This window comes from Anopheles darlingi, chromosome 3 (assembly GCF_943734745.1).
Source record: "Anopheles darlingi chromosome 3, idAnoDarlMG_H_01, whole genome shotgun sequence".
Taxonomy (NCBI): Eukaryota; Metazoa; Arthropoda; class Insecta; order Diptera; family Culicidae; genus Anopheles; species Anopheles darlingi.
The window spans coordinates 35,003,974-35,028,026 of NC_064875.1; the positions used below are offsets into that span (position 1 = coordinate 35,003,974).

Consider the following 24,053-nt stretch of genomic DNA (forward strand, 5'->3'; position numbering starts at 1 on the left):
GAGGTCTTTTTCGGGATTAGATCATATTGGCGTTTATTTAGATCACATTAGCAATGCAACAGAAACTGGAATGCAGACCTGTGCTGTATATTCGCGCGAGGCGATAACTACCAACCATCGTGATGAAGAACCACGAGCAAGTTGAAGAAATCGAATTTTTGCGAATCGCGAATATGAATTGGTTGCAATATGGAACTAGCCTGTCCGTCTGACGCCTTGTGTAGAGTACTTGATCTACTATTTCTAGTTTCGATTTCAGTGAAGTGCCACGTGAGAGCGCAATTGTCGGCTGTACCTTCGCACTACTGTGAAACAATACTATAGATGGTGTAGGTAAGGAAACGCCACCATTTTACACAACTCTTGAAATAAAGAATAACATTGTTAATGACGACTGTGGCAAAAATGAACAATTTAGTCGAACCGAATCTAGAGTGTTGAGTGTTGTCGATACGCAGTCCAGTGGACTGGGTGGATCTCGTACACCTTCAAAGCCGCTACAACACAGTCCAATGGTGGAGGAGCAAAGATATTTGGGAGAGTACATTTACCTTCTACTGATATGTTACATTAATCATAGTTATTCTTACTAGGTGCTGGTAAGAGTCACGCTTTGTGATGAGGAATTCAAAGGAACAGTAACGGCAATGCGTATTTCTTCATTATGCAGCAGTGAAGAAACACAAAGGCATGTTTGGAGAAAGATAGCACCAACTAAGAATGTAACTTTAGTTGCCGACTTCCGTTCCATTCTCCCAGTGTATCCAAGCTTGACGCAAGGTTTTTGAAAATCACCTTGAAGCGAGAGTAAATTATTTGGCGGTGTCGTCCGTGTTAGGTGGCAATACCGCGAGAGCAATACATTCTTCAGCAGTAAGATCGACGAGCACAGATAATTATTCTATTGTTTGTGGCCAGTCGTATAGGGGTTATAAAATATGCGTGCGTTTTGGTCATGGTTTCCAGTACCAACTCGATAACAGATGAGCGCGGAGATCCGAATAACATAAATTATAACCATTTCAAATATACAAGATCATTCGAGATAGTTACATTAGAGTTAGATTAGAGCATTGGAGTACACATTAGACTTATCTGCAACCAAAGTTCTCCGAGCCGATAAAGTGACAAAAAACATTGAAAGCCGTTTTAGCAGTTTTACAATGGCACGAGATAGTCAAGTAGTAGGAGCTATTATTGTGATTGTGTTCAACGTGTTTGTGTCTTGTACTGCAAGCATCAAATATAGTACAGCTTCTGATAACGATCGCCTAAAAGTAAAGGATACTCAAACTGCCGGGTCGAACTTATGGTCGCCTGCATCCGAGTATTATGACGATCGCAACACTGGAGGGCTCAAAAAAGATTTTATTTCCAGTTACGAAGACAAATATCAAAACAACAATCAATTTGGGAACAAACTCAGGCTAGGATTCTGTGCGCCTACTGATAGATATACCCTATTGTAAACCAAAAATGTTGTATTTAACACTATATTCTATATGTTTCCAGCGCCATTCAGCAGCGGAAGTTATTATACAACTGGTGGGTCCTACGATCGTAGACCGTTCTATGGTCCAATAAACTACGGTCCATATGATTCCGAGAGTCCTTACGAGTACGGGCATCAAGCTCATGGATATGCTTTTAATTATCCACAAGGAGAAAATGTAAGTAAAGCAATACCTGTTCCAACACATTTTCACAAATGTGTTCTGTGTAGTTCTGTGTTATTTTTATGTTAACGAGAAGGCGACTAATATGAGTCTAACAAATATTTTAGGACCTTACCAGGTCGGTGTTGTTACCACTGGCCGGAGCTGCACTATTAGGAGTTGCGGCCGCTCTAGTCACAAATCCTGTGCTGCTACATTTGGGTGTTACAGCTGGCAAGCGAAAACGTAGAGATACATTGTCGACAAACGCACATGATCTTGCATATCGCGCAAAAGCCCAACACATGTTTGCATTAAGAAAATGATCATTGATAATAATTGATACTACGACTCTCAGAATTATATGAATGTAATAAATAGATGGGGAATACACAATTATTGCAGCATAAAATTGAAACAGATTGATCCCGTTCAAGTCGCACGGTTCTGATAGTCTTGCGCAATTTACACACGTTTGTGTTGGTAGTTTGTTTTCGTTTAGAATTATGTCGAATTTGCAATAAATTTTGTATTAGTGCATTGTATGAAGCAACCACTCTAAAATAATGTTGGAAGGAACCAACCCTTCTGAATCGTCTTTGGTGGTGTTCAGAACTCCGTAAGATGAACAGTTGATTATTTTCTGTACTAATTGTTAATCAGGTTTAACAAAAACTAGTACAAAACTGGATTTATTTATTTTCATAATGCGATCGATGAGGATTATTGGACAAAATACTGCATAACAATATTGATCAGTTAGAACATTAATTGTGCATAATAGTGTCTTACTTCGTAAGAGCTGTATGCTGTTGGTACAACTTTGTACACACGGTTCAAAAAGAGGATTGAATCCATCTGTAATAGTTGGTGACAGGTTTCAATTTAGAATTCTTGTTTTGGCTAGGTTTGTTGCTGCAATGAATGTATTTTTCATTAGCATTGCCACTGTCATGGGGCCAACACCTCCTGGAACAGGTGTGATATATCCCGCAACCTTGCATGCTTCTGTAAAAAATAACATACAATGTATCATTCGTGCGTAACTAGACTCTATTGAAATTATTTCAGTTTACCTTCAAAGTCCACATCACCAACCAGTTTTGTTTTGCCAGTAGTAGGATTGGTCACTTTTGTGATTCCCACGTCAATGACAGCAGCTCCTTTCTTTATCATATCCGCCCTAATTAGACCAGGAACGCCAGTAGCCGTAACTATAATATCAGCACTGCGACAGAATCGTTTCAATTCGTCTGGCGGAGTGAACCGATGGCATATCGTAACCGTTGCATCCATTGCACACGTGTCATTACGACCATCAGCATGCAGCAGCATAGCAATAGGCATTCCAACATTTTTGGATCGACCTACCACTACTGCGTTCTTTCCAAACGTTTCAATATTTGCTCTTTTTAACAGCTCTTGTACTCCGAGTGGTGTGCATGGAATCAATGTGTTCATGTCAAGGCACAGGCGTCCTACATTACGTTCATTAAAACCATCCACATCCTTCTCACACGAAACGGAATTGCATACTTTACGTTCGTTGATATGGCCAGGGATAGGCAACTGTACTAGAATACCATCAACAGCGTCATCTTCATTCAATTGGTAAATACGATTGATCAACTCTTCCTCAGTGATTTCGTTCTTATATGTTTCCGTGACACTTTTGATGCCAACATCTTCTGCAGCCTATATACAGACAATAATAAGTATAGAAATTATGTTATGATCGATTGTATGGAAGTTTTTTTTAATGAATCTACTACCTTCATTTTGTTGTTCACGTAAGTAGCACTAGCTGGATCGTCACCAATTAATATTGCCGTCAATTGAGGAGCACGATTTCCTTGTGCTATCCAACTGCTGACTTGTTTTCTCAATTCACTACGAATATCCGCTGCTATTTGTTTTCCATCGATCAACTTTGCCATAGTGCTGATGATAATAGGAAGAAATGAAAAATGTCGCTTATTGTGTAGTATGTTAATAGCTCTCATAACCCATTTTTATTATTAATAAGCACTGTAATATCTTAGAAAATCACACATTTTTTTCGATGCACTCTTACCTGCAGTTGTCTTTAATATTTGTGGTTTGGTATAGTCGATGAATGCAAGGATCCGTGCACGATTTTTCAAGGGTAGATCCGTTCTTAGAATGAACCATTATGTACAAACAATTGTCACTTATATAGTTATTAAACTTTGCTAGTTTTAGCTGTTTGTGTTTATGGTGTTGTCTCTGTATTTAAAACTGTTCCTTCGTAAAAAGACCAGCTTTTAGGTATGTAAGATTTCCAATCAAAACGAGCGTGGCGAAAATGGTCTTTAGAGTTTAGAGAGAGCAACGGTTTTAGTGGCAATAGCCGTGTTTAAAGTCGTACTAACCAGTAATATACGTAATCGATCTCTTTTAAACCCTCGCCAGCATAGAGAGGCTGCCAGTTCTGACGAAGGTACGTGTTTATTTGCATAGTATTGTTTACTTGGTAACGATGTGACGTACTGATAACAAGTCCTTTGGATTTTGTCAAAGCACCACAACCGCTGTGTAATCATGTTAGATTTTACCTAGTGCCTCTTTTGAGATTTGATGCATACTATTATATACCATCCAATCGCATCCAAAGCGCTAAGAGATGAAAGTACAAACAAAACATTTTGAATTAGCAAGGATGTACCATCTTGAAAACATTAGCAAATGACCAAATGTGATTCCCTGGAGCCTGGAGGTCCAATAAAATAAACACCCGCTTCGGGAAAGCTTACAAAATTGTGTATAGGATCAACAAATAAAACTCTAAAATGTCTGAAAAGTGTTTCATACATCTTCAATGCTCTAGAATGAGGAGCAATGTGTAAACAACTTCTCTTGGCCAATACAACAATTATCAAGCATGCGTGTTTCAATAGATCACCACTTCGAAGTTAATCTCTTGGCCGCGATAAGGGGTCGCCGTTGACAACAGTCTTCAGTTATCAGCGGCTGTAGGAAAAGCACGTGCACAAAACGCGAGCAACAGAAGATGAAAAGGGGTCAGAAATATGCATGTGCTGGTCAGGGTTTGGAGGGGATGTCCTGCATCAAATAACACTGTTAGCGCAGTATGGGTCAATCAAACTGCTCAGTTCGTACGAGCACAATGAGTTCATTAGTACACTGATGATATGTGTAAAGATTAATTGACTTTGTTTTTCTACACGATCTCGGTTGTGTAAGCTATACTTACGTATGTCTAAACGGAATCTCTTTATAACAAGACTGGTAAAATGTAAAAAACGAATCAATACGATTTGCCGGTCTTTTTTGCTTTCGTTTTATACTCACGTGAAATTCCGACCAACTTTTATTTATCAATAGTCGCGCGTGTCCGGAGGAGAAATGTCACAATAGAGCAAACAAGGGAGCAAAGCCTAACTGGGCCTTTATTTTTTAATTTCGGAGCAGGAAACAAAACTACCAAATGAGCAACCAGTGAGTTTTATGAAAAATACGTCTAACCATTCTTCTATGAAAATCCTAGGTTATCCTAGGTGGTTGAATGTCAATTAAGTTTTTATCTGTTTCCTTTTCTTTTTTAGCCCCCTCGACGGGCCTATAACCCCTCGTTCAGACTAGAATATATTGGCGAAAAATGAACCCCCAGAAAAAAAAATCGAACTAGCGCTTTTTTTAGATTATTATAATCTGTACAAAAGCTAAACATGGAATTACGTTTCCTTGCGGGAAATAAATATATTAAGGGGCTTTTATTTACTTATATCTTTATTTTATTAACATGGGAGAACAACTTGCTTTCCAAGTGCAGAGCGCTGATTGTTGCTCCTAGCAAGTGTATGGAGCCGGTAACCAAAATATCGCACGGTTCATCACTCGTTAGTAAGGTATTGTGTAGATATTGAAATGCAGATTGAACTGAATCGTGTACTGAAGCATTTCGTTGTTTTAGTTGCTTCGTCCAATACTCTCGGTATAGTTCGCAGCGTCCCATTTGTTGTTCTAACGGAAAGTTATGATTTACACTATCATTGTGTGAACATGAGGCACTAAATGCTACATTCGGAGTGAAGCAAGCTCCATCGAAATTCACGCTATGAGTAAGCGCTGATAACATTTTAAAACCATCCCGATCTCCGGTTGAATTGAAAAGCAAAAGTTTTTTAAAATTGCTGAAATGTGTGAAATAGCAGAACATTTTATTATTTTAGTTGATTCATGTAATATTCAGGGCATTACCTGTGCGAATTATTTTTGAACCATCCTGCACACACCTTAATACTGTCAGCCGTGTGAGCACCGTCCAGAAAAAGGGTTCTATGAGCCGCATATTCGAGAACTTGTAATCTGCCAGGCCAGAAACAGTTATCAATTCCTTGAACAATTTTTGCAGGTATCATTTGCTCCACCGTAGGCAACAAACAAGGGCGAGTACGTCGCATCCAATTTGTTGCTATTTGAACGGCGAGCGATACATTCAATTCAGCAGTTTTGTTGCGTTGTTTCATCATCATGGAAGGTACCTTCTCCCAAAGGAACTCTTCTAGAGAAGATGGGACTATATGCAAATTTGCCTGTCAAGAATGTGTGTTAATAAAACGAACATAATACTGTCATTCAAGCAATACAATACCTTCTTTCGCATACACTCTCGCTCGATGATTCTATTACATTCGGCTGGCTGTTCAACAGTGAAAACATCAGAACCATTTTTGATGATACCAGCTTTTTGCCAGGCGATTTCTTCTAACGTATCACCAAGCAGCTTAGTATGTTCCAATCCTAGGGAAGTTATACCGACAACCGGTGTGTTTTGAATTACATTCGTGCAGTCATATCTTCCACCAATGCCGACCTCTAAAATGGTTACATCCACTTTGGAAGTCAAAAACACATCTAACGCCAGTATCGTCAAGAAGCCAAAGTATGTAGGCATATCGTTGTTATCTTGCTGTGCCGCAAATAACTGGTTGTAAATTTTCCAGAAATGCTCTACAAAAGATTCCTTTCCTATAGGCTGGCCATCTAGCCTGATGCGCTCAGTGACGGACACCAAATGTGGAGAGCTGAAAAACCCTGTGCGATAACCATTGAATCGAAGAATTGATTCAACCATTGCACAGGTCGATCCCTTAAGGAAGTAGGAAGTAGAGTAATAAAGTTAGCCAATCAGTTAATAACTCATCTACACTTCGATTTGTACCTACTTTACCCTTAGTACCAGCCACATGTATGAAGGCGAGTCGGTTTAGCGTTTCACTTGAAATGTGTATCCGATTTAGGAACTTTTCCGTATTGCTAATATGTTTGGATTCATCCTGATGTTTAAATTTAATGGAATCCTGGAGCGCACTATAGTTTGATTGCAGCGTGTTCAGTTTGGCAATAGCCCGCTGAGTGTACCATTCAAGACCGGAAAAGAAAGACTCATAAGATTTTATTTCATGATAAGCCAAGTGTTCGTCATTACCTCGTAGTTGTGGTCTATATTGTTTGCTGCTGCGGTCGTTGCAAAATAGCAGGAAGATGCTGTTTGATGATCACTGTTAGCTGGAAAGAGCTTATAAACTGGTTCAATCATATTAACCACGCCGCGTAACGTAAAGCGATACATAAACGATGCTGTGCTACAGAAAGATGAATTAAACTCAGAGCTTCAAACCACTAATACCGGGCACACATAATGATAACGTAGCGGGTTAATCGCGTTCCGGAATAATATGTATTAAGCAGTGACTAAACCTGTAGCAGAATTAATTACCAGAATGCGCGCGCTGTGTTTAGCTGCTTTATGTTTATGGACTTGACAGCTAGTTCACATTCCGAGTTGAGTCGTTTCTCGTTGCAAGTTCCGCGAATCGTTTTGTTAGTGCTTAAAATTTACCCGAAAAATGTCCAAAGTAGAACGGAGAATGAGTAGCGATAGCGAAGATGGCCTAAGTTTACACAGACAAGCGGCAAAGAGGTAAAAACGAGAGGTATTAGCATTGACCATTCGATGATTCTATTACTAAATGTTGACCACATGGTATTTTGTAGATTAGGCATGTGTGAGGCATGCAACGCAAACCTTGCAAAATATAAGTGCCCACGTTGCGAGGTTAGAACCTGCTGTTTGTCGTGCCTCAATCTTCACAAACGAGAACTTAAATGCAACGGCATCCGGGATCGTACCAAGTACATTCCTTTGGTAAAAATGACAAAGATGGATATCATGAATGATTATTACTTTCTCGAAGAGTGCACCAGATTCGTAGAAGATCAGAAGCGAGATAACAAAAAACGATTCACGGCGTATGACAAACAGTTACCTGCTCACCTTTTCCGTTTGAGAAATGCTGCAAATGAACGCAATATATCACTTCGATTTCTAGTGAAAAGTTTTACCAAGCGTCATAAGAACACAACACAACTGGACTTCCGCAGTTCCACTATCTTTTGGCGTGTAGAATGGTGCTTTCCGAACGGAAAAGACGCTATCACTTTTGTAGATGAGAAAATTAATGAAAACATCAAACTATATGAGGTAGTCAGCAAATATCTCGAACCTGACGGTTTGGATACAAATCCTGGAAAAGCAAGACTCGAACAATATCACGCAGCAGGAATCAAAGGAGTGGAATTGCTGTTAAAGGCGGAAGGCATAAGACAATGCCGCAATCGTTTTTTCCCACTGAATTTAAACGATAGTTTCCGTGAAAACTTAGCTGGCAAAACTATTGTAGAATATCCGGAAATATATGTAGTCTTGAAGAGCCAGCTCGATGCCTTCAATATCGTCGAAAGCGACGACGACGAGATGATTGCAGCAACGGGCAACAAATGCACTGGTTCTTCTTCCGGAAGTGGCGCTAAACAAAACATATCCACCGGAGCGATTGAATGTAAATTGGATCAAATGGATATTGGTGAAAGTAAAAGCCAAAAGATCACTCCCCCAAAACCAGGAACAAACAAGTGGATTACATTAAATTTCCTTTTTGCCGAAGAATCTACTACATTTTCTTCTGATACAGACGATGGAGCAGTAACTGAAGAAGAGGTCGATATGATGTAAGAAAAGTGCAATGCATGTAAGCCGAGTGCAAGTGCTTACACGTGAGCTTTATCTTCAAATCGTTTCATATGACAACATTAGCAATGTGAAAGGACGCTCAGATTTTGGAAACTTTATAGGGTGTTGCGAATTTTGAACAACATTTTGTTGCATTTCAGTTGAAATTATCCAATTCACCCCGAAGTAATTAAGAGTTATTGAATTACAATTTTTGAAAATATCCAATGTTTAAAGGAGTTCTTGAAGAATGGTTGAAAAATAAAAGCGAACTATGAAATTCATTGTTGTTATCGAAAAAAAATTTATATCTAATGATAAACACATCACTCCTTTGCAAATATATCATGTAACTATGGTCAATATATCGCACCGAAAACTCGCTTTAAAACAATGCAAATGGCGCCCTATATTTTTTAAAGTATATTATCGTCTTTAGGAAAATAATGAAATACACATACACCGATACGATACGAGAAGCTACCGATCCAACTAAACTAAATCGCATAACAATCATATTTTAGAACACATATTTTCCAGCCGGTTTCTAGTCGTTTTTCAAGGTAAACTTCAATTAAAAAAATAACACGTCTTATGCAGCAGGAACCAGGGCAATGCATTAAATCACCCAAAAGTACAGAAAAAAGACAATTAACACAATACTTGCAACTGCCCCTTTTACATAGAGAGACTTTCGATTCAAGTAGGCGGCATCCTTCTTATATTTCTGTGATAGCATAGATAGGTTTTGCGTTTTGGTGTCCAAATCCGACAACACAGTACCTCGTTGCAATACATCGTCGATATTTTGAACCTGAAATGCATTGTCAATGGTTTAAACCAATGATTGTGAAAAACAATTCTCTGAATGAATGATGAATTGTACACCTACCATAATCCTCTGTACGTCCTGTAGCTGTGTGTTGATCGTATTGATGTTTCTTCGCCGGTCGGTAAGGGTTTTCTTGGCTTTCTGGATGTAAATATCAAACTCAATGAAGGCGTAGGGGCGTGTTACTGAATTAACTCTACGGCCATAGTTATTATAAAACTCTTGAGCAATATCTTCTAGATAGTTGAATGCGTTCCGTTTTGAAAACAGTTTGTCACACATCACTAAATAACATACATCATTCTCAATCAGGTAGCTGTAAGATAAGATACAGAAGCAAGGAATTACAAAGATGTTACAGTACACTGGTAAAGTACACTCACTGGAATAAGTAAGGGCCCGTTTCTATGCTGCACCGGCTTGGTGAATTGGGACCTAGTTTGCGGAAGAGCAGCTTTGCTTGGTTTTGGTATTCTAGCACACTTCTACCGGACTGTAACGAAACAAAATAAATCAACCAAATTGGAACAAAAGATAATCTTGTACAGTCGAAACTACCTGCTCGTCTTCTTGCATTGTTCCCACTAGCGGCAATCCATCAACAACCCGCGCAATCATGGTCATGAGGGCCATATTTCTTCGTATCAATGCGCATAAAATTTGCAAAGGATAACTAAATTTTTAACCCGGACGAGAATTTCACACGTCACCAGAAAGCCGGAGCTGTCCACTATGAAGCGCTCGCTAGACGAACGCGCGATTGTCGATGCCGCGATGCCGAATCGTTAAGCCGGGGCTACACAGTGCGTAAACTCTAGCGGAAAAAGTAAATTAAAATTAAAATTAAACAAAAATGGCTCTGTGCTAGCCTCTTGATTGCTTGACTGAGCGTGCTGATCTCTAGAATCTAGGGAAAAATGTATGTAATCCTAGAAAAGCGAAGTGTACGCCACCCGCGGCATTTCCCTAAGTTATTAATACTTAAGGAATGATTTGGTATCAGATAATTGTTGTTTTGGATTGTAAATTCCCCGCACCAACCAGCATGAATCGACTCAGAATCGCTATCCAAACTGTCTTTATCATACATTTATGTAAGAATGGTTTGCCCGTTATATGTAAACTGCCCTTTATATGTAAAGAGTGATAGAACGTTTCCTTCCTCCATCACATGTTTGCCACGGGTAGCTTCCCATGAAGTGGTTTGTAATCGTTTTACCGGCTACTAACGTTCCGCAAGCTGTGCCGCATCAAAAATCGGTTCCTGCTGTACGACACCGAATCAGATCCACAGGAAGTGCAGCTTACGGCTGGCGTTCCCCAAGGATCCGTTCTAGGGCCAACACTGTGGAACGTGCCGTTTGATGTTGTTCTGTGGTTGAGACTGCCGGTTGGGACTTTGGTTGTTGGCTTTGCCGATGATATGGTACAGACGATCGGTGGCCAGTGCCTAAAAGAGATTGTTAACGCGGAGTGATTCATCGAAGCGGTGGAAACGTGGATGGCCTGGATAGGACTAAAAGTCGTTCACCACAAAACCGAGATGATCCTTGTTAGCAACCTGCAGGCAGCCCAAGTGGCATCGATCAAGATCGATAGGCACGTGGTTCAGTGGTTCGGGAAGCGGGATGCAAGGGGACTTAGCATTTCGGCTAGTGTCCATTTTGCACTTTGGATCATGAACGTCTTTATCACCCTCGATTTGTTCCCGATCGCAGCCCCGTCGAGGTGCAGCGGCGGGGACGAGAAAGGGGCGAATCCGAAGTGATTAAGATTTTCTAAATGGCAAACTCCAGGAGACAGAATTTCCAAGACAAAATTTTCCTTAGGTTGCAATTCATTTCATGTTAATCATGTATCAATCATAGTAGACCATGATTTTTTCGAGATGCGTTGTATCAAACTAGGCCTTGAAAACATGGAAAGCTGGCAGAGATTTGCATAGGAGCCACCCTTACCCGATAGGTGAGTGGGTTTTAGCCATGTCTATAGCACTCCCCGCCCCCAAGAAGCTCCGTATACGAAATTTCGTGTCAATTGGTTAAGCCATTCTTTAGTTATAAGTGGACAACGGAACTGCAACTTTCTTTTATATATAGAAAAAAAGAAGAAGAAGATATATAGATAAACCTCAATAAATATAAATCCATCCATAAACGAGAACTTGATGCTGGATCACAGCGTGAATTTTTCTCATCTGATCCATTCCTTCAGCGATGACTGCAATTGCTTCGATCTCTTAGTCGCAGCTTTGATTTGCCCAGTGAGCAAAGGGCGATTCACACTTGTTCTGAACAATACCTTCAAGTCATTTTTGCAATAGCAAAAAGCAATCCATACATAAAGAACATGAGATATTTGACTCGTTAAATACCCATTTACACTGATATTCCGACGTAATACACTGTTATAGAGAAGCTACAAGACTATCTCTTTGCTCAAATAACCCGGCAGCGCTAAACCTACATAGCAAAGATTGTTTGGCTTGCGGCATCTAATCAAGACAAATTTTTGACTATTTGTCAATTTGAGTCAATAATTCAAAATCGTCAACTGCCTCACACTTAGATGAACGCCTCTGGATATTTTGTTGATTGGTGATTAGTGGTGTTATCTATTCGGTAAACCGCCCGATATGAATCTGCGAGGGGTTCGAGCGTAAAACATTCAAATGGCACACCCACAAAACCACCCTTACTCATGTAGATCAGAACAATGAAGATGAAACTCCCCCAGTTTTCCTTTTCAACACGTGAAGGCAAAGTACTCGTTCGTGAAGACATCGGTGAGGAGACGTTCGTTATATCTGGTTTTCTATTCATAATATTTGTCAATAGGGGGTTAATTACATAATTTGTTATTATCTTTAAGGGCAATTACAATGGTTGACCACATCGCTGAGATAAACTCGAAGTATCATGTTATCAGTTTTCAATTGTATTCAATAATAGGTGGGAAATGTATTTCACATAAAGGTAATATACATACATATTTACAATATATAAAACACTGGTTTCATTGAAAGCGCGAGTTGGTAATTCAAAGTGTGTATATTGCTAAACAGAGAGCATATTACATGGGGCAACCATGAACGTAGCTTACATTGCGAAATATGGCAGCAGCGGCAGCCGATGTCAGAAAATTACATGGATTTGATGATACAAACGCGGAAGTTACCGAAAGCCCGGAAGGGGTCGTGCAGCACTGTATACTAGAAGCGCCGTCGATTGTTGCCACCATCGGATCGGATTTCTGTTGTTGGTTTTGTCCCATTGGGATGGTACCTCCTACTGTGCCAGCCGCATTAAGAATGGTTTTTTCCATAGATACCTGCTGGTGTCGCAGTTGCTCGAGGCGTAACTGATTCTGTCGTTTCCATTTTGTTCTATTAAACAATTTGGAGAAATAATTTGCAAAAACATTGATAGATCGAAATCAGCATAATTTCCTGTCTAATAGATACTTACCGTCGATTTTGATACCATGTTTTCACTTGCGTTTCCGATAAATTTAATGCATCTGCTACATCGCTTCGGTCCGCCACTGATAGGTATTTTTGGCATCTGAAAGAAATTACAAAGTAAAACACAACTATTTTACTGTAATCAATCAAAAAATCAATTGTATGTTGGAAATAAAGTTCTACTTCCATTTTTTGTAAACATCATGCATTTAAATTAGCATTTCTTAATGAATTTTAAAATGTGTGCTCAGCCAGCCGGGTGACAGCAATAGAAATATGATTGGTATTCAAAATGTGAAAGTTACCGAAATTTCCGTTCCAAATAAGCCAGCTGTGCGTGGGTGAAGGCTGTTCTACGCCGACGGGGCTTTCGGCCGTTCTTTATTATCAGCCCAGAATGCAAATCTGTAAGGTACAGTATATATTTTTAATATGGCATACCTCTTATTGAGCTGTTTTTGCTAAATGATTTATCTTACTGGGGACATCTATGCCAGTTCCATCCACATCTCTCATATAAGGATGATATGCTCCGATAAGGCTAGAGTCTGGTGACGACCTGTCTTCTATGTCAATCTCACTATTTTCATCATCTTCAGATTCTGAGGTTTCTAGTTGACTTGGTTTCTCTAAAAAACAAATTGCATGTATTTCCCAAGTGTATGCATAAATCATTGTCCGTTTTGCTAAGATATGTCTCGAGTGTGCAAGCCAGTACGAGATCATTTACTTTAAAACATATATCATTGTTTCGGGTGTCATTTCAAATAATATTCATTAGAGACAGTAATGTTAATATAAGAAATGATCATCAAATGTTTTCGAGCGTTGCCAAGGATCCATAGAGGCGGAATTCTATCTTCTACATTCTGAAACACAAAGAAGTGCCTTTTGTACGTGTATGTAGGATTTCCCCTCCTTCTTCCTTCTCTCCATCATTCATCTGTTACAAAAAAATAATAACTCTGGAAGTTTTGAAGCGAAGCTCTCCAAATCTCGCACAATTGTTAGTGGCCAACTTATTTACCATGTCCAAACATTTGGTCCATGCAGAGTGAAGGGAAGTAGGGGTGGGCTCAATACAACTCCAAACCTTAAAATCCGTTCTAGGGCAATATGGGTATCGTCTCCTAGAGTTTTGTGGTCTCTAAATCGATTGGCTACATTTGAGCCGGGTTTATTCTAATCTTTCATTCTCCAACTCCTATCATTTCATCCAATTTGAAGATGCTAAGATGAAGGTGCCTATTCCGATGAGGCGGTAGTTAACGCCTCACTGGAAAACACCTAAATTAATAGTTGTTTTTATGTTCTTTAACAGTCATTTAAACCAAACTATATCCAAAACAAAAGAAACAAAGAGAGACTATGAGACATAAAAAGAGAAAGAGCGAGCGACAGGTTACTATAAGACCATACGATTTACAGAAGAAGAAAAGAAGAAAGAATAGATTCCAATACATGTAATTGTGCATCCAGTCTTATCTAAACAAGTGCCCTCGGTGTATTTATGTTTACGTATCACGCAAAATCTACCGACCCGGTCATTACTAAAATTGGCACATACATAGGATATTATCCACCATTATACGATCTGACGTTCTTTTCCCCCCTTCCGAACAACGGTTTTTTTTCTTTAAATGTCATTACTCCGGAAGTAACGAAAAAAAGCTCTCCAATTCTAGCACGTTTGTGGGTGGATGCTTCAAATACCGTGTGACAAAATTTGGTCCTTGCCCAACCAGAGAAAGTGTGATGAATCCGTTCCGATGTGAATCCGTTCTAGGACAATATGGGTATCGTTTGCTACGCTTACGGGGTCTCTAAATTTGTTGGTTACATTTAAGCGGGAGTTATTATATTCTTCCAACCTCCACCTTCAATGGCTTTCATGATAAAACTTCTATCGGATTACAAAATCACCCTATTTTATCATTCTAAATTTAAAATTTGTATATTGTTCAAACAATGATGATTTGAGTTGCATCTATTCTTAATTGTTGCATCATTGATATTCGTAGATGCAGTGTGATCAGTAAATTTGAGTTGTAATGCACATGCACATGACGGGTCCGATACTTCGTTCCGCATTAGTTTGTTGGGTTTAACGAAGTTGTAATTCATTACGGGCACACTTCCAAATGGGAGGGATTTGATATGGTTGAACTGTGGAATGACTGCCGTTTAAGATCTTAAATAACAATATCTTTCTTAATTTTTTTGTTCTGCTAGGTATCTTCTACTATCTCCACGGTCTAAAGCTAATGCTCATGCTAATTGGCGCGATTGTACGTTTAGATCGTGCTAGAAAAACGATGAGAAACCGCCTTCCCCATGAAAGGAAAGCAATGATTGGCAATATCAAATTCAAATTACGCTATTCAATGCTTTAAAACAATCACCAGTTAATGATCGTGAGGCTGTCGAATCTCGAGATCGAGCTGCACGGATTCATACCATTATCGGTGAAAAAGATTGAAAATCGTTTTTATGCATTCGCGATCAGCGATGTATGTATGATGATGATGCACGCTCTCGTGTCCTGTGGCTCATCTGAAATATACACCCAGGTAGTCCAATAAGATTTGCAATTTTTCAATTTTAAACAGCTTTTTGAAGTTTGAAAAGTATATTTAAAAAAAGGGTCAATATTTTTTATTGTAATTCGCCACGGGGCTATTTATCGCAACTTGGCAGCTACCTGACAAATAGTGTACAAATTACACAATGTCAAACATAATTTCATACACTTTTTTCTGAACGATTTTGGTATGTTTACAGCACCTATCTCAAATATCAATATAATTTTGTCAAACTGTAGTGTTTACTTAATACTTTGACCGTTGGATTGGTCTGTTTTCTGTTAGTGGTCTAATTTTAGTAACGATAAAATCATTCCGTGCCTGTGTTATGAAAAAGCTGTTCATAACGTCCAAAACGATAGATTGTAGGCCAGTAACATCAAGGATGTAGTAGATAATCAATGGAACTTCCCCAGGTTCCAAAATTTTGCATGTGTGAAACCGTTAGGGTGGGTATTTGCATGCGCAGCAAGTTACCCCCAATTTTTTATTGAAAAACCATAAAAATTAGCTCAATGTATTTTAAAACTGAGATTCTAGAGAAAGTGGTGAAACCTAGCTTGGAATGGATATACGAGGACGACGATTATGTGTTCCATCCAGATGGAGCGTCCTCGCATACAGCGAATTTTGTGCAAGACTGGCGCAGGAAACATTTAACCAGATTTGAAGCGAAGAAGGGAAGCCATTCTTCCCAATTCACTAGATCTCAACCCACTGTACTTTTTCGTTTGGTTGTAGATGTTATCACAACTAAACGACCATTAACTGTCCAGTTTGTAACAGTTTAAAGCAACTTTGAATCAAATTTGGGATGAAATGTTTATGGAAGTCGTCCGTGCAGCATGCGATGGGTTTGAGAAGCGTTTGAGACTTAGAATTTAGTAAAAAGGTAAGGGGGCGGAGTAATTCCGTAGCATATGTTATATTAAATTAATATAAGCTCTTAACAGAAAATCGCACCGAAATGAAAAAGAGAAAAAGAAAAATCCTTCAAGAAAATATAGATGATTGAAGTTGTATGAGAATATATTGGTCACGGTGTAAGTGTTCAAGATTTTAAATAGACTTTGCAATGTCATGTATGAAGCTGATTTTTGAAATAATCATTATCATTATCTGTTTGACTTCGACTGATTGATTTATTTACTTTAATCAACGAGCGTCTTCCTTCTATGCGAAGCGAGATGAGTCTTTGTCTAGATGTCATCAGTTAAGGGTTATGTTAATTCGGACCAAAAAAAAATCATATTCGCGAAATTTTTGCATTTTCTTGCATTTAACTTTCATTCCAAGATGACTGATACATTAATACTTATTTATTGATATTGGTTATTTGAAAATTGGATCGTTTATTTCGAAGATGCAAATAATTAAATAAATTCAGTTTCCCGTAATTTGTTGGTTTAAAAAAGCTATAATTCAATCCAGGCACAGCTATAAAAATCGGGGATTCTTTGTGGTTCTACCCTGGAGTGAACATTTTTTAAGATTTGAAATCGTCAATGTATTTCTTTATTTTTGGTTCTGGTCGGTATCTTCTACTATCTCCACGATCTCCTGCTAGTTGCTGTTTTAAGCTGTTTGTCGCGATCGTACATGTCTAGATTCCGCAAATGTTATCGCACTAAAAAAGATTGGATCGTTTTTGGGTATAAGACAAGGTATACAAAACCAACGATACGAGGATGAATCAACGAGAAACGAGACTTTTTGTCCTACGGTCACAAAAATGAAGATAGAACGTTCTCGCTTTTTTAGTTGTTTGGTTGGTTTGTCAAGAATAGGAAAAGCGCCCTGGATCGCCTACTTTTCGATAATTCGATAATTTTCGATAAATTCGAGAACGATTTCGGAGCTTAAGGTTCCTTCGTCATTTACGCAACATATTATAATCAAGTTTCTCGCCGTAGAAGGCGTAAAACTGATCGAAATCTTGAAAAAATCACTGCATACTTCTGGGAAGAGATACTGTCACGAGGCAGATTAGTTGCATAGCTTAAAACATCTTTTTGGGTCGTAATCGTGTTGAAAATTAGAGCCATAATCGCAGACCTCGCACAAGCCTAAGAGCGCATAACATTAGATCCTTTAGACGGCTTATTGAGAATGACAGACGTCGTATCACTACAGGACAATTAATGCGACCGATTCTTGTAATGTTTTAATTGAGATCTTGCATATCGTCTCTAAATATGGGACATATTGATGAGGGAAGTGGTTCTTTTCATGACAATGCTCCCCACAAACACTTGCACCCATTACTAGGGAAAAATGGAGCAACTGAGTTGGGAAACATTGGAACACCCTCGTTACAGTCCTGACCTGTTGCCCTGTGACTTTCATGTCTTTAGTTCTCTTATGGAAATTTTGGGAGACCAAAGATTCAACAATGCTACTAAGGATAAAACCTCATTTAGCTGCAAACACGACCAACAGCTTTCTACGCAGAATGCATTAAAAAGCTGCCTATCCGCTGGGAAAAATATGTTTTGGAATCAGGAGATTATGTAGAAAAATAAAAAAAAATACGTTTTATGCGTTTGCACTCAAAATAAGTTTGCTAAAAAAAAGTCTCGTTTATAATGTTTGCATTTAAAAAAAAGAGTCAAATTTTGAATGGTGATAAAAAGAAAACTAAGACAGATAATTGGGATCTGTAAACTGCATTTGGAAGGTATTTTTATCACTTTTTACACAAAATTCTGATTGTGCCATTCTGGGCAGCCTTCCGGTAGTTAGCTGGATTTTTCGACATGAAGGTCGAAAACACGTGTGCACACTTGTTTTTCAGATATTTCTGTGCTTTTTCGATCAATTCCTTCTCCGTTTTCGCCCCAAAAATGTTGCAATAGATGCTACGATTTAGGTTTACACCGAATTTCTCGATGGGATGCAGCTGGTGAACGTTAGGCTGGTTCACCGATTTGAGCTCCATATTGATATTAATCACTCCATATCATCTAACGATCGCTTCGAGTACCAGAACCAGCCAGATCCCCGCGTTTTCATTCTTATAGTGTTCCTTGATAAACGGCGTAACTTCCAGTAGGCCATTTCTGCCTTCTGACATGTATGTCTATGTTCGTCAGGTACTTCTGCATTTTTTGGTTAGTTGTACCTACCTACCGGACAATCGCACGCAGCGGTGTAGCCATTTTTCTGTCGGTCTTTCTCTTCAGCATCCTTTGGAGCTTCTTGGCACTCAGAGATTCGGCCGTACGGAACCGAGCCATCTCTCAATAAACTGATTGTTGTCTAATAGTGCCAAGATGCTGTAGATACCGAAACAAAAGTCACATGTGGTCCATTTCCGACGCAGCGGACTACCGTTCTTTAAACGCGCAAATGTCAGAACGGAATAGCTTCACTATTTTCGCCATCACTTTAAGAGTTCACCTGATGGAGGTTTCAAATTTTTTTGCGAGTACACTGATGAAATCACCTTCCAAATGCAGTTGGCAGACCCCAAATATCTGTCTTAGTTTCTTTCTTATCACCATTCAAATGTTGTCTCTTTTTTTAATGCAAACGTTATTTGATTCATCCTCGTAGTTAACAGCAAACCTTACACGCGTATAAAATGGGCTAAATAAGTTAGTAAAAATGTGAGCGTCCACCTGATGAAGTCGATCCCGTAACGTTAGATTGGTTAAAATAAAAGTTAAAAATAATGTATTTCAACACTATATTTCGGTTTATAATTTAAGAAATGTTTCTCGTTCCCTTCTAATGTCCTCATTTACGTTCCAAATGTATTTAGAACATAGTAACGGTAGCAGGTAAAAGGTACCATTCAACCCCACGCCAGACCATTATAATATACATCTCAATGAAGAGCTGGCTAACACAAAGGAGCAACTAATAAAGCATGGTAACATTTAAAAAAACAACGCTTTGTACTAGCAAAGCGTAGTAGCACTAAAGTCGTTTCTCATCTGGTGCACATCGCGGGAGGGGAACATTTTTCTCTACCATTTATTAATTTGATTTTGTCAATTCAATGACAACCTCCTTTGTGTTGCTGTGACGAGTGTGCCTTCGTGCGAATAATGTCCACGCTTCAGACGATGAGACACGCTGTTCATCAAGCTAACAAGCCGCAACTTACAAGCGCACTAAACTCAAGACAGCAGTCAGCGTCAAGCATTTTAAGACTCCTCGAACGACTCTAATGTCGGTGGAACACACGGAAACATCGGTTAAACATTAACCAGCATACAAGGTGGCCGGTTGTCATGAAATATTAGTCGATCGTGTATCAACTAAAAACTTTTTGAACTTTTTGATAACCCAGTGCCCCATATGCAAATCCCCAGTTAATTGCTGGTTCCGACCACTTGTAGTAAATAATGCTTGATTTTCAATTCTGAAGATGTTCGTAAACAAAACTCATAAAACCCCGCTTTCCTCTTATAACGAGAATAAATGGTGACGGGTTTTGACTGCTTTTATTTAAAATAAAATGCATTATATAATGCAATGGAGCAGTCAAGTGTGATGATATTAATGCACTCATTTATGCGGGAATAAGGGCGAGGAGTACGTTTGCGTGCTGAAGTATGAATTAAAGGATTCGGTTTCTAAAAACAATGCCTCTACTTAGTTTGGCAGGACGTTAGAATGGAAGTCAGTGTCAATCTTGTATACACATAATTTTCCTGACTGCATGTCTTTTCGTACTTGAGAAGGTAAAGAGAGCCTTCCTGAACAGAAAAAAGGGAAAATTGAAATCATTGCTTACGTTCTCGGCAAGGAGTATCTCCATGCGAGAGCTCGTTATACGCGAAACAGAAATTCATATTTTGATTTTTGAATAAACGAAAGCAGAAGAACAATCGGCAGGCATAATAAACTGCCGGTTTGGGGCCTGTCTATTCGTGACTTTTGATGAATTTCGAAATAGTTGAGACACTTATCAACACACAAGCACATGCTTATCTCCCTCAAGATGGATATGCCGCTCCTTAACGAGGTCGTCTATTGTCTTGTTTCCGGTAGACCGAGAAGAAGCGTGCCGCCACTTTTGCGATAACAATCGGAGATGAGGTTTCGACAAATCAATGATTCCGGTATAATAGTATCAAAATGATTTGCCAATTTCCGTTCCTATGAGCGATGACACTTGTCGTGATATCGAGTTTGGATGAACGGATTGATCCTAAGCAGATGATTGAGAACGTGTGAGAAAAAAAGTGAAGAAGGATTCTCATCACATCACACAAATTGGGATGCGATCATTGAACAATGTCTAGTATCATTGAGTTAATAATAGAATTTCTTATAACGTTCCTAAAAGCCGCTCGCCGTTCCAATTTCCATTTCATGTCGGTGTTTTGGATTTCACTAATGAGTGTAAAGGCGAAGAATGTGTCAGAAAGACAAAAGAAGCATAAAAATTGTAATTGCATCTGATTTATGGAAAAGTGCCGTAAATTTCAAGTAAACTGTAATATTTTAGGGAACAAATATAGCTAAGGGTACATATTTACGATATGTTAGAACGATTTCAGTTATTTCTTCATCGTGTTTTAATTAATTTGATACGATTGTTTCAAAAAGGTGTTGAAAAAAGGGCTTTTTGAAGCGACAAAAGTTAAGCAACTAAATGATGATATGAATGATATCAATTAAAATTTGATAGATATTTTAGTATTTCGTTGAGTACCATCGGATTCAAACATATTGTTATTCAAAGTTGAATTCGTTACTGAAAAACACAGTTTTCCTTTCAGAAACATTCCAGTTCAAATATTATTTTGGAAAATTAGGCCTTGCACTTTTTTAATGTTGTTGATTTACTGCTGGTCCGTAATTGAATAAGTCAGTCTCTCGCTATCAGCACTGCACGGTCCAGAAGCTGGCATCCAAGCTTTACTGATTTTTTATTACGCATTCATTGTCAATTTACGGTGTAGTTTTCCGAAGACAACCAGGACGGAGACCCATTTCAACCGTTCCATTTGCTTTTTACCATTTAATCAAACGAGACACCACTGATTTATATATGCAGAAAGCTTAACTGATGTCTTCCTGAATGTGTCCGTTGATCACTAACTTATAAACTCATAACTTTAAATTGTTACTGTATACATTATTCGAAATGGTTGCGTTTTGAATCTTTTCCATGATCTCAAGAGCTCAAAAGTAAAACGAACTGTAAACTTCACCAGTGTTGATTGGATTAGTAAACTCAACAGTCCATAAACTGCTACGTATCAGTAATTCCGCATTTGATGACCAATATCAAACTTTTCGTCTACTAAAATTATCAGTTACCTATCTTTTGTCGCTTCAAAAATGAATGCAGTTTTGAAAGAATCGTATTAAAGTAATAACTTCGATGAAGAAATATCTGAAATCCTTTTAACATATCGTTGATTACTAAACTTAACAACATCTACACCTGAAATATTACAGTTTACTTGTTAGTATTCAAGTATTCAAAATTTTCTACATTTTTCCATTAACATGAACCCAGTTGCCTCACTTATGTCCGACTCTGTGGTTTGGTTATCGGGTCCAAGAGAAAAGAGATTTTGATGGTGACAGCGAAGTTTGCAAAACACAGATACAAAAATTACCAGAAGTACGGCCTCTAATTAAGTCTCCAAGCAGGTCCCGTATGAGAAATGATTTGTTAGAATCCATGACCGATCGATGCTGGTTAAGACACTCACTAACTGATCTCCTGGTAGGCACCAATATTAATTCTAAATCACAAACGAACTATGCCTAGACAATATATATGCCAGATATATTTAAGACCACTTGAAAAGATTTTTTAATTCAATATAACTTTTATTATTTTTCAAATGGTAGTTGCAGATTGTTTTCACTTTGCACGCAATTAAATGGCACCATAAACGAATTGCATTGGTTTATACGCTTACACACTACGCGTGCCACTAAGTGAGTGAGAAACTGACATGCCGCTTTTCAATCCACTATATCGTTGTCAGTTTTGCTTGGTTTAATCCAAATAATTTACATAATGCTCTTAAATGGTTGGCCATTCAAGAAATAATGTTGAATTCAATCCAAGCAGCCATTCAAGAAATGTTTTGCAAAAAATATTACATATGTAACCCGCCCTTACAGAGCGCCGAGTAGTAAATATTTAGATATGAATTTCGAATACATAAAAATGAGCTTCGTTTAGTCGTTACAGCCGTGCGGTCGACTTGCGCACAAATTTGCCTCTTGCGAGTATAGCCTCCACAGCCTCCAAACTCATCGAACGTGATTCGTTGAAGTCCATCCACCAATACCTGAAATGAATGTAATACATAAAAAATATCTTCAAATATGCGCCTGCGCTTGGCTGCTTGGAATGCTGGACCATCCCAGAACGAGCAGTACTCTTTTTGTGTGGGTGGGATTTAGCATGGTGGGTAGCTGGTTGAACATACTTTCGTGGGTTTTGCTCTTAAACGGAATTTCTATCCGCTGGATATCCTTGATTTCCGCATTGGGGTTTCGAAAATTGCATCTTGACAAAAAATATTCAAACATCAAAGCTGACGGCGAAATTGGGCCGGTATTTACGATGTTTATAAATACCTTAGAAAAATGTAAATGTAACGAATTATAAATAAACGGCGAAATATGTTTAACTGTGGATCATTTAAAGCTTAGCACGTTTGCAAAGAGGTACTTTTGAATGCATGGTTCTTTACAAACATGCGAATTCAATCGAAATACTTCCTAGCCTGAAAACATAAGTAATTGTATTATCATTTAAAAATAAATTATCTTTACTTTGCTGATTGTCTCCCAATGAAGAAAAAAAGACACAAAGAAACATGAAGAGGAGAAGGAGATCACTGAAGCAAAGGATGCCTAGGACGAGGCGAGAGTTTTACGATCGTGAAGTCCAGACCGAATGGATGCAGCACCATCACCGATGGTGCAACGGGATGTTCCTGGCAAGGAATATGTTTTACTAATGAAGGCAAGCCATGAACAGGCCTACGCAGAAATTTACGAAACCCTGCAGGCCGACGCAACACTTGTCACGCTTCGCAGCAAGATATACTGCACCCTTTGGAAAGCTAGGCCGAGGTCAGGGTCCTTTCTCACCGCTCTACTATGAGGAGTAAAGGTTTAATCGATACAACAAGGAACAAACTGAGGAGGAACTCTGTATGCTCATTTCCAACCGGGAGAGAAACCGCAGATAAAACGCTGTCTACTCGGTTCCTTCGACGTTTCGCGTTACGTGGAGAAGATTCGCGTTAGGTGGAGAACCTTCCCGACGAGAGCTAACAGGAAACTGATCCAATGATTCCGCTGCTTCTATGCTATCATTGCACATTTCCAGCCGATGCAAAGGGGAGGATTATTCAACACACTGTAAATAGCGGAGTAAAACACCTATGTCAGTTTGTTAGGGAGGGGTCACGCACCTAATTCCTTATCATAGACACTTAATGCGGCCTACAACACCATACGATGACGAGGT

At 38.9% G+C, this 24,053-nt stretch overlaps 6 protein-coding genes across 14 annotated transcripts; 2 read left to right on the forward strand and 4 right to left on the reverse strand.

Annotated features, from left to right (window-relative positions):
- The first annotated feature begins 83 nt into the window (after positions 1-83).
- Positions 84-2,200, forward strand: LOC125956236 (uncharacterized). 3 transcript variants are annotated; one of them, XR_007469158.1, is made up of 4 exons: positions 86-202; positions 260-333; positions 1,513-1,670; positions 1,784-2,200. XR_007469158.1 is itself a non-coding variant. In XM_049687901.1 (3 exons), exons 1-3 carry the CDS (start codon positions 1,164-1,166, stop codon positions 1,979-1,981), a joined length of 648 nt encoding a protein of 215 aa, XP_049543858.1. In that variant the 5' UTR covers positions 440-1,163; the 3' UTR covers positions 1,982-2,200. The 3 variants fall into 3 exon arrangements, 1 of the variants encoding a protein (XP_049543858.1); XR_007469157.1 differs by having other exon boundaries at positions 84-333; XM_049687901.1 differs by lacking the exons at positions 86-202; positions 260-333 and adding an exon at positions 440-1,465 and having other exon boundaries at positions 1,523-1,670.
- A 24-nt stretch (positions 2,201-2,224) lies between these two features.
- Positions 2,225-5,176, reverse strand: LOC125956227 (bifunctional methylenetetrahydrofolate dehydrogenase/cyclohydrolase, mitochondrial). Of its 4 annotated transcripts, XM_049687891.1 has the most exons (6): positions 4,989-5,174; positions 4,891-4,922; positions 3,730-3,812; positions 3,428-3,596; positions 2,732-3,350; positions 2,225-2,663 (listed from the first exon to the last, which is right to left on the reverse strand). In XM_049687891.1, the coding sequence occupies exons 4-6, from the start codon at positions 3,590-3,592 to the stop codon at positions 2,536-2,538; spliced, it is 912 nt and encodes a 303-aa protein (XP_049543848.1). In that variant the 5' UTR covers positions 3,593-3,596; positions 3,730-3,812; positions 4,891-4,922; positions 4,989-5,174; the 3' UTR covers positions 2,225-2,535. The 4 variants fall into 4 exon arrangements, with proteins under 4 accessions (XP_049543848.1, XP_049543849.1, XP_049543845.1 ...); XM_049687892.1 differs by lacking the exon at positions 3,730-3,812 and having other exon boundaries at positions 4,989-5,176; XM_049687888.1 differs by lacking the exons at positions 4,891-4,922; positions 4,989-5,174 and adding an exon at positions 4,049-4,219.
- Positions 5,177-5,358: 182 nt separating this feature from the next.
- On the reverse strand, positions 5,359-7,394 carry LOC125956225 (folylpolyglutamate synthase, mitochondrial-like). 4 transcript variants are annotated; one of them, XM_049687883.1, is made up of 5 exons: positions 7,129-7,382; positions 6,862-7,051; positions 6,292-6,789; positions 5,898-6,232; positions 5,359-5,830 (listed from the first exon to the last, which is right to left on the reverse strand). In XM_049687883.1, the coding sequence occupies exons 3-5, from the start codon at positions 6,772-6,774 to the stop codon at positions 5,419-5,421; spliced, it is 1,230 nt and encodes a 409-aa protein (XP_049543840.1). In that variant the 5' UTR covers positions 6,775-6,789; positions 6,862-7,051; positions 7,129-7,382; the 3' UTR covers positions 5,359-5,418. The 4 variants fall into 4 exon arrangements, with proteins under 4 accessions (XP_049543840.1, XP_049543839.1, XP_049543841.1 ...); XM_049687882.1 differs by having other exon boundaries at positions 5,361-5,830; positions 6,866-7,051; positions 7,129-7,394; XM_049687884.1 differs by having other exon boundaries at positions 5,687-5,830; positions 5,933-6,232; positions 6,866-7,051; positions 7,129-7,394.
- A 31-nt stretch (positions 7,395-7,425) lies between these two features.
- LOC125956228 (box C/D snoRNA protein 1) lies at positions 7,426-9,003 on the forward strand. The gene is made up of 2 exons (XM_049687893.1): positions 7,426-7,623; positions 7,698-9,003. Exons 1-2 carry the CDS (start codon positions 7,550-7,552, stop codon positions 8,713-8,715), a joined length of 1,092 nt encoding a protein of 363 aa, XP_049543850.1. The 5' UTR covers positions 7,426-7,549; the 3' UTR covers positions 8,716-9,003.
- A 106-nt stretch (positions 9,004-9,109) lies between these two features.
- LOC125956232 (vesicle-trafficking protein SEC22b) lies at positions 9,110-10,265 on the reverse strand. The gene is made up of 4 exons (XM_049687897.1): positions 10,103-10,265; positions 9,928-10,037; positions 9,605-9,860; positions 9,110-9,526 (listed from the first exon to the last, which is right to left on the reverse strand). The coding sequence occupies exons 1-4, from the start codon at positions 10,175-10,177 to the stop codon at positions 9,332-9,334; spliced, it is 636 nt and encodes a 211-aa protein (XP_049543854.1). The 5' UTR covers positions 10,178-10,265; the 3' UTR covers positions 9,110-9,331.
- Positions 10,266-12,562: 2,297 nt separating this feature from the next.
- Positions 12,563-22,362, reverse strand: LOC125957760 (barH-like 2 homeobox protein). The gene is made up of 5 exons (XM_049690660.1): positions 22,174-22,362; positions 13,487-13,636; positions 13,313-13,412; positions 13,012-13,107; positions 12,563-12,929 (listed from the first exon to the last, which is right to left on the reverse strand). The coding sequence occupies exons 1-5, from the start codon at positions 22,238-22,240 to the stop codon at positions 12,617-12,619; spliced, it is 726 nt and encodes a 241-aa protein (XP_049546617.1). The 5' UTR covers positions 22,241-22,362; the 3' UTR covers positions 12,563-12,616.
- Positions 22,363-24,053: the final 1,691 nt, after the last annotated feature.

What these genes read in the sequence shown, in the direction of transcription:
- LOC125956228 (XM_049687893.1), top strand. Translation starts at nt 7,550, where the DNA reads ATGTCCAAAGTAGAACGGAGAATGAGTAGCGATAGCGAAGATGGCCTA. An exon ending in CACAGACAAGCGGCAAAGAG is followed by an intron (nt 7,624 to 7,697) that starts GTAAAAACGAGA and finishes GGTATTTTGTAG; the next exon opens with ATTAGGCATGTGTGAGGCAT.
- LOC125957760 (XM_049690660.1), bottom strand. Translation starts at nt 22,240, where the DNA reads ATGGATTCTAACAAATCATTTCTCATACGGGACCTGCTTGGAGACTTA. An exon ending in AATTAGAGGCCGTACTTCTG is followed by an intron (nt 13,637 to 22,173) that starts GTAATTTTTGTA and finishes TTTGTTTTTTAG; the next exon opens with AGAAACCAAGTCAACTAGAA. An exon ending in AACTGGCATAGATGTCCCCA is followed by an intron (nt 13,413 to 13,486) that starts GTAAGATAAATC and finishes TGTACCTTACAG; the next exon opens with ATTTGCATTCTGGGCTGATA.
- LOC125956227 (XM_049687888.1), bottom strand. Translation starts at nt 4,219, where the DNA reads ATGATTACACAGCGGTTGTGGTGCTTTGACAAAATCCAAAGGACTTGT. An exon ending in AATATTAAAGACAACTGCAG is followed by an intron (nt 3,597 to 3,729) that starts GTAAGAGTGCAT and finishes TATTATCATCAG; the next exon opens with CACTATGGCAAAGTTGATCG. An exon ending in TGGTGATGTGGACTTTGAAG is followed by an intron (nt 2,664 to 2,731) that starts GTAAACTGAAAT and finishes TATTTTTTACAG; the next exon opens with AAGCATGCAAGGTTGCGGGA.
- LOC125956225 (XM_049687882.1), bottom strand. Translation starts at nt 7,272, where the DNA reads ATGTATCGCTTTACGTTACGCGGCGTGGTTAATATGATTGAACCAGTT. An exon ending in TGGCTGGTACTAAGGGTAAA is followed by an intron (nt 6,790 to 6,865) that starts GTAGGTACAAAT and finishes TACTTCCTTAAG; the next exon opens with GGATCGACCTGTGCAATGGT. An exon ending in GAGAGTGTATGCGAAAGAAG is followed by an intron (nt 6,233 to 6,291) that starts GTATTGTATTGC and finishes CATTCTTGACAG; the next exon opens with GCAAATTTGCATATAGTCCC.
- LOC125956236 (XM_049687901.1), top strand. Translation starts at nt 1,164, where the DNA reads ATGGCACGAGATAGTCAAGTAGTAGGAGCTATTATTGTGATTGTGTTC. An exon ending in ACTGATAGATATACCCTATT is followed by an intron (nt 1,466 to 1,522) that starts GTAAACCAAAAA and finishes AGCGCCATTCAG; the next exon opens with CAGCGGAAGTTATTATACAA. An exon ending in ATTATCCACAAGGAGAAAAT is followed by an intron (nt 1,671 to 1,783) that starts GTAAGTAAAGCA and finishes CAAATATTTTAG; the next exon opens with GACCTTACCAGGTCGGTGTT.
- LOC125956232 (XM_049687897.1), bottom strand. Translation starts at nt 10,177, where the DNA reads ATGGCCCTCATGACCATGATTGCGCGGGTTGTTGATGGATTGCCGCTA. An exon ending in CAATGCAAGAAGACGAGCAG is followed by an intron (nt 10,038 to 10,102) that starts GTAGTTTCGACT and finishes GTTTCGTTACAG; the next exon opens with TCCGGTAGAAGTGTGCTAGA. An exon ending in ACGGGCCCTTACTTATTCCA is followed by an intron (nt 9,861 to 9,927) that starts GTGAGTGTACTT and finishes CTTATCTTACAG; the next exon opens with CTACCTGATTGAGAATGATG.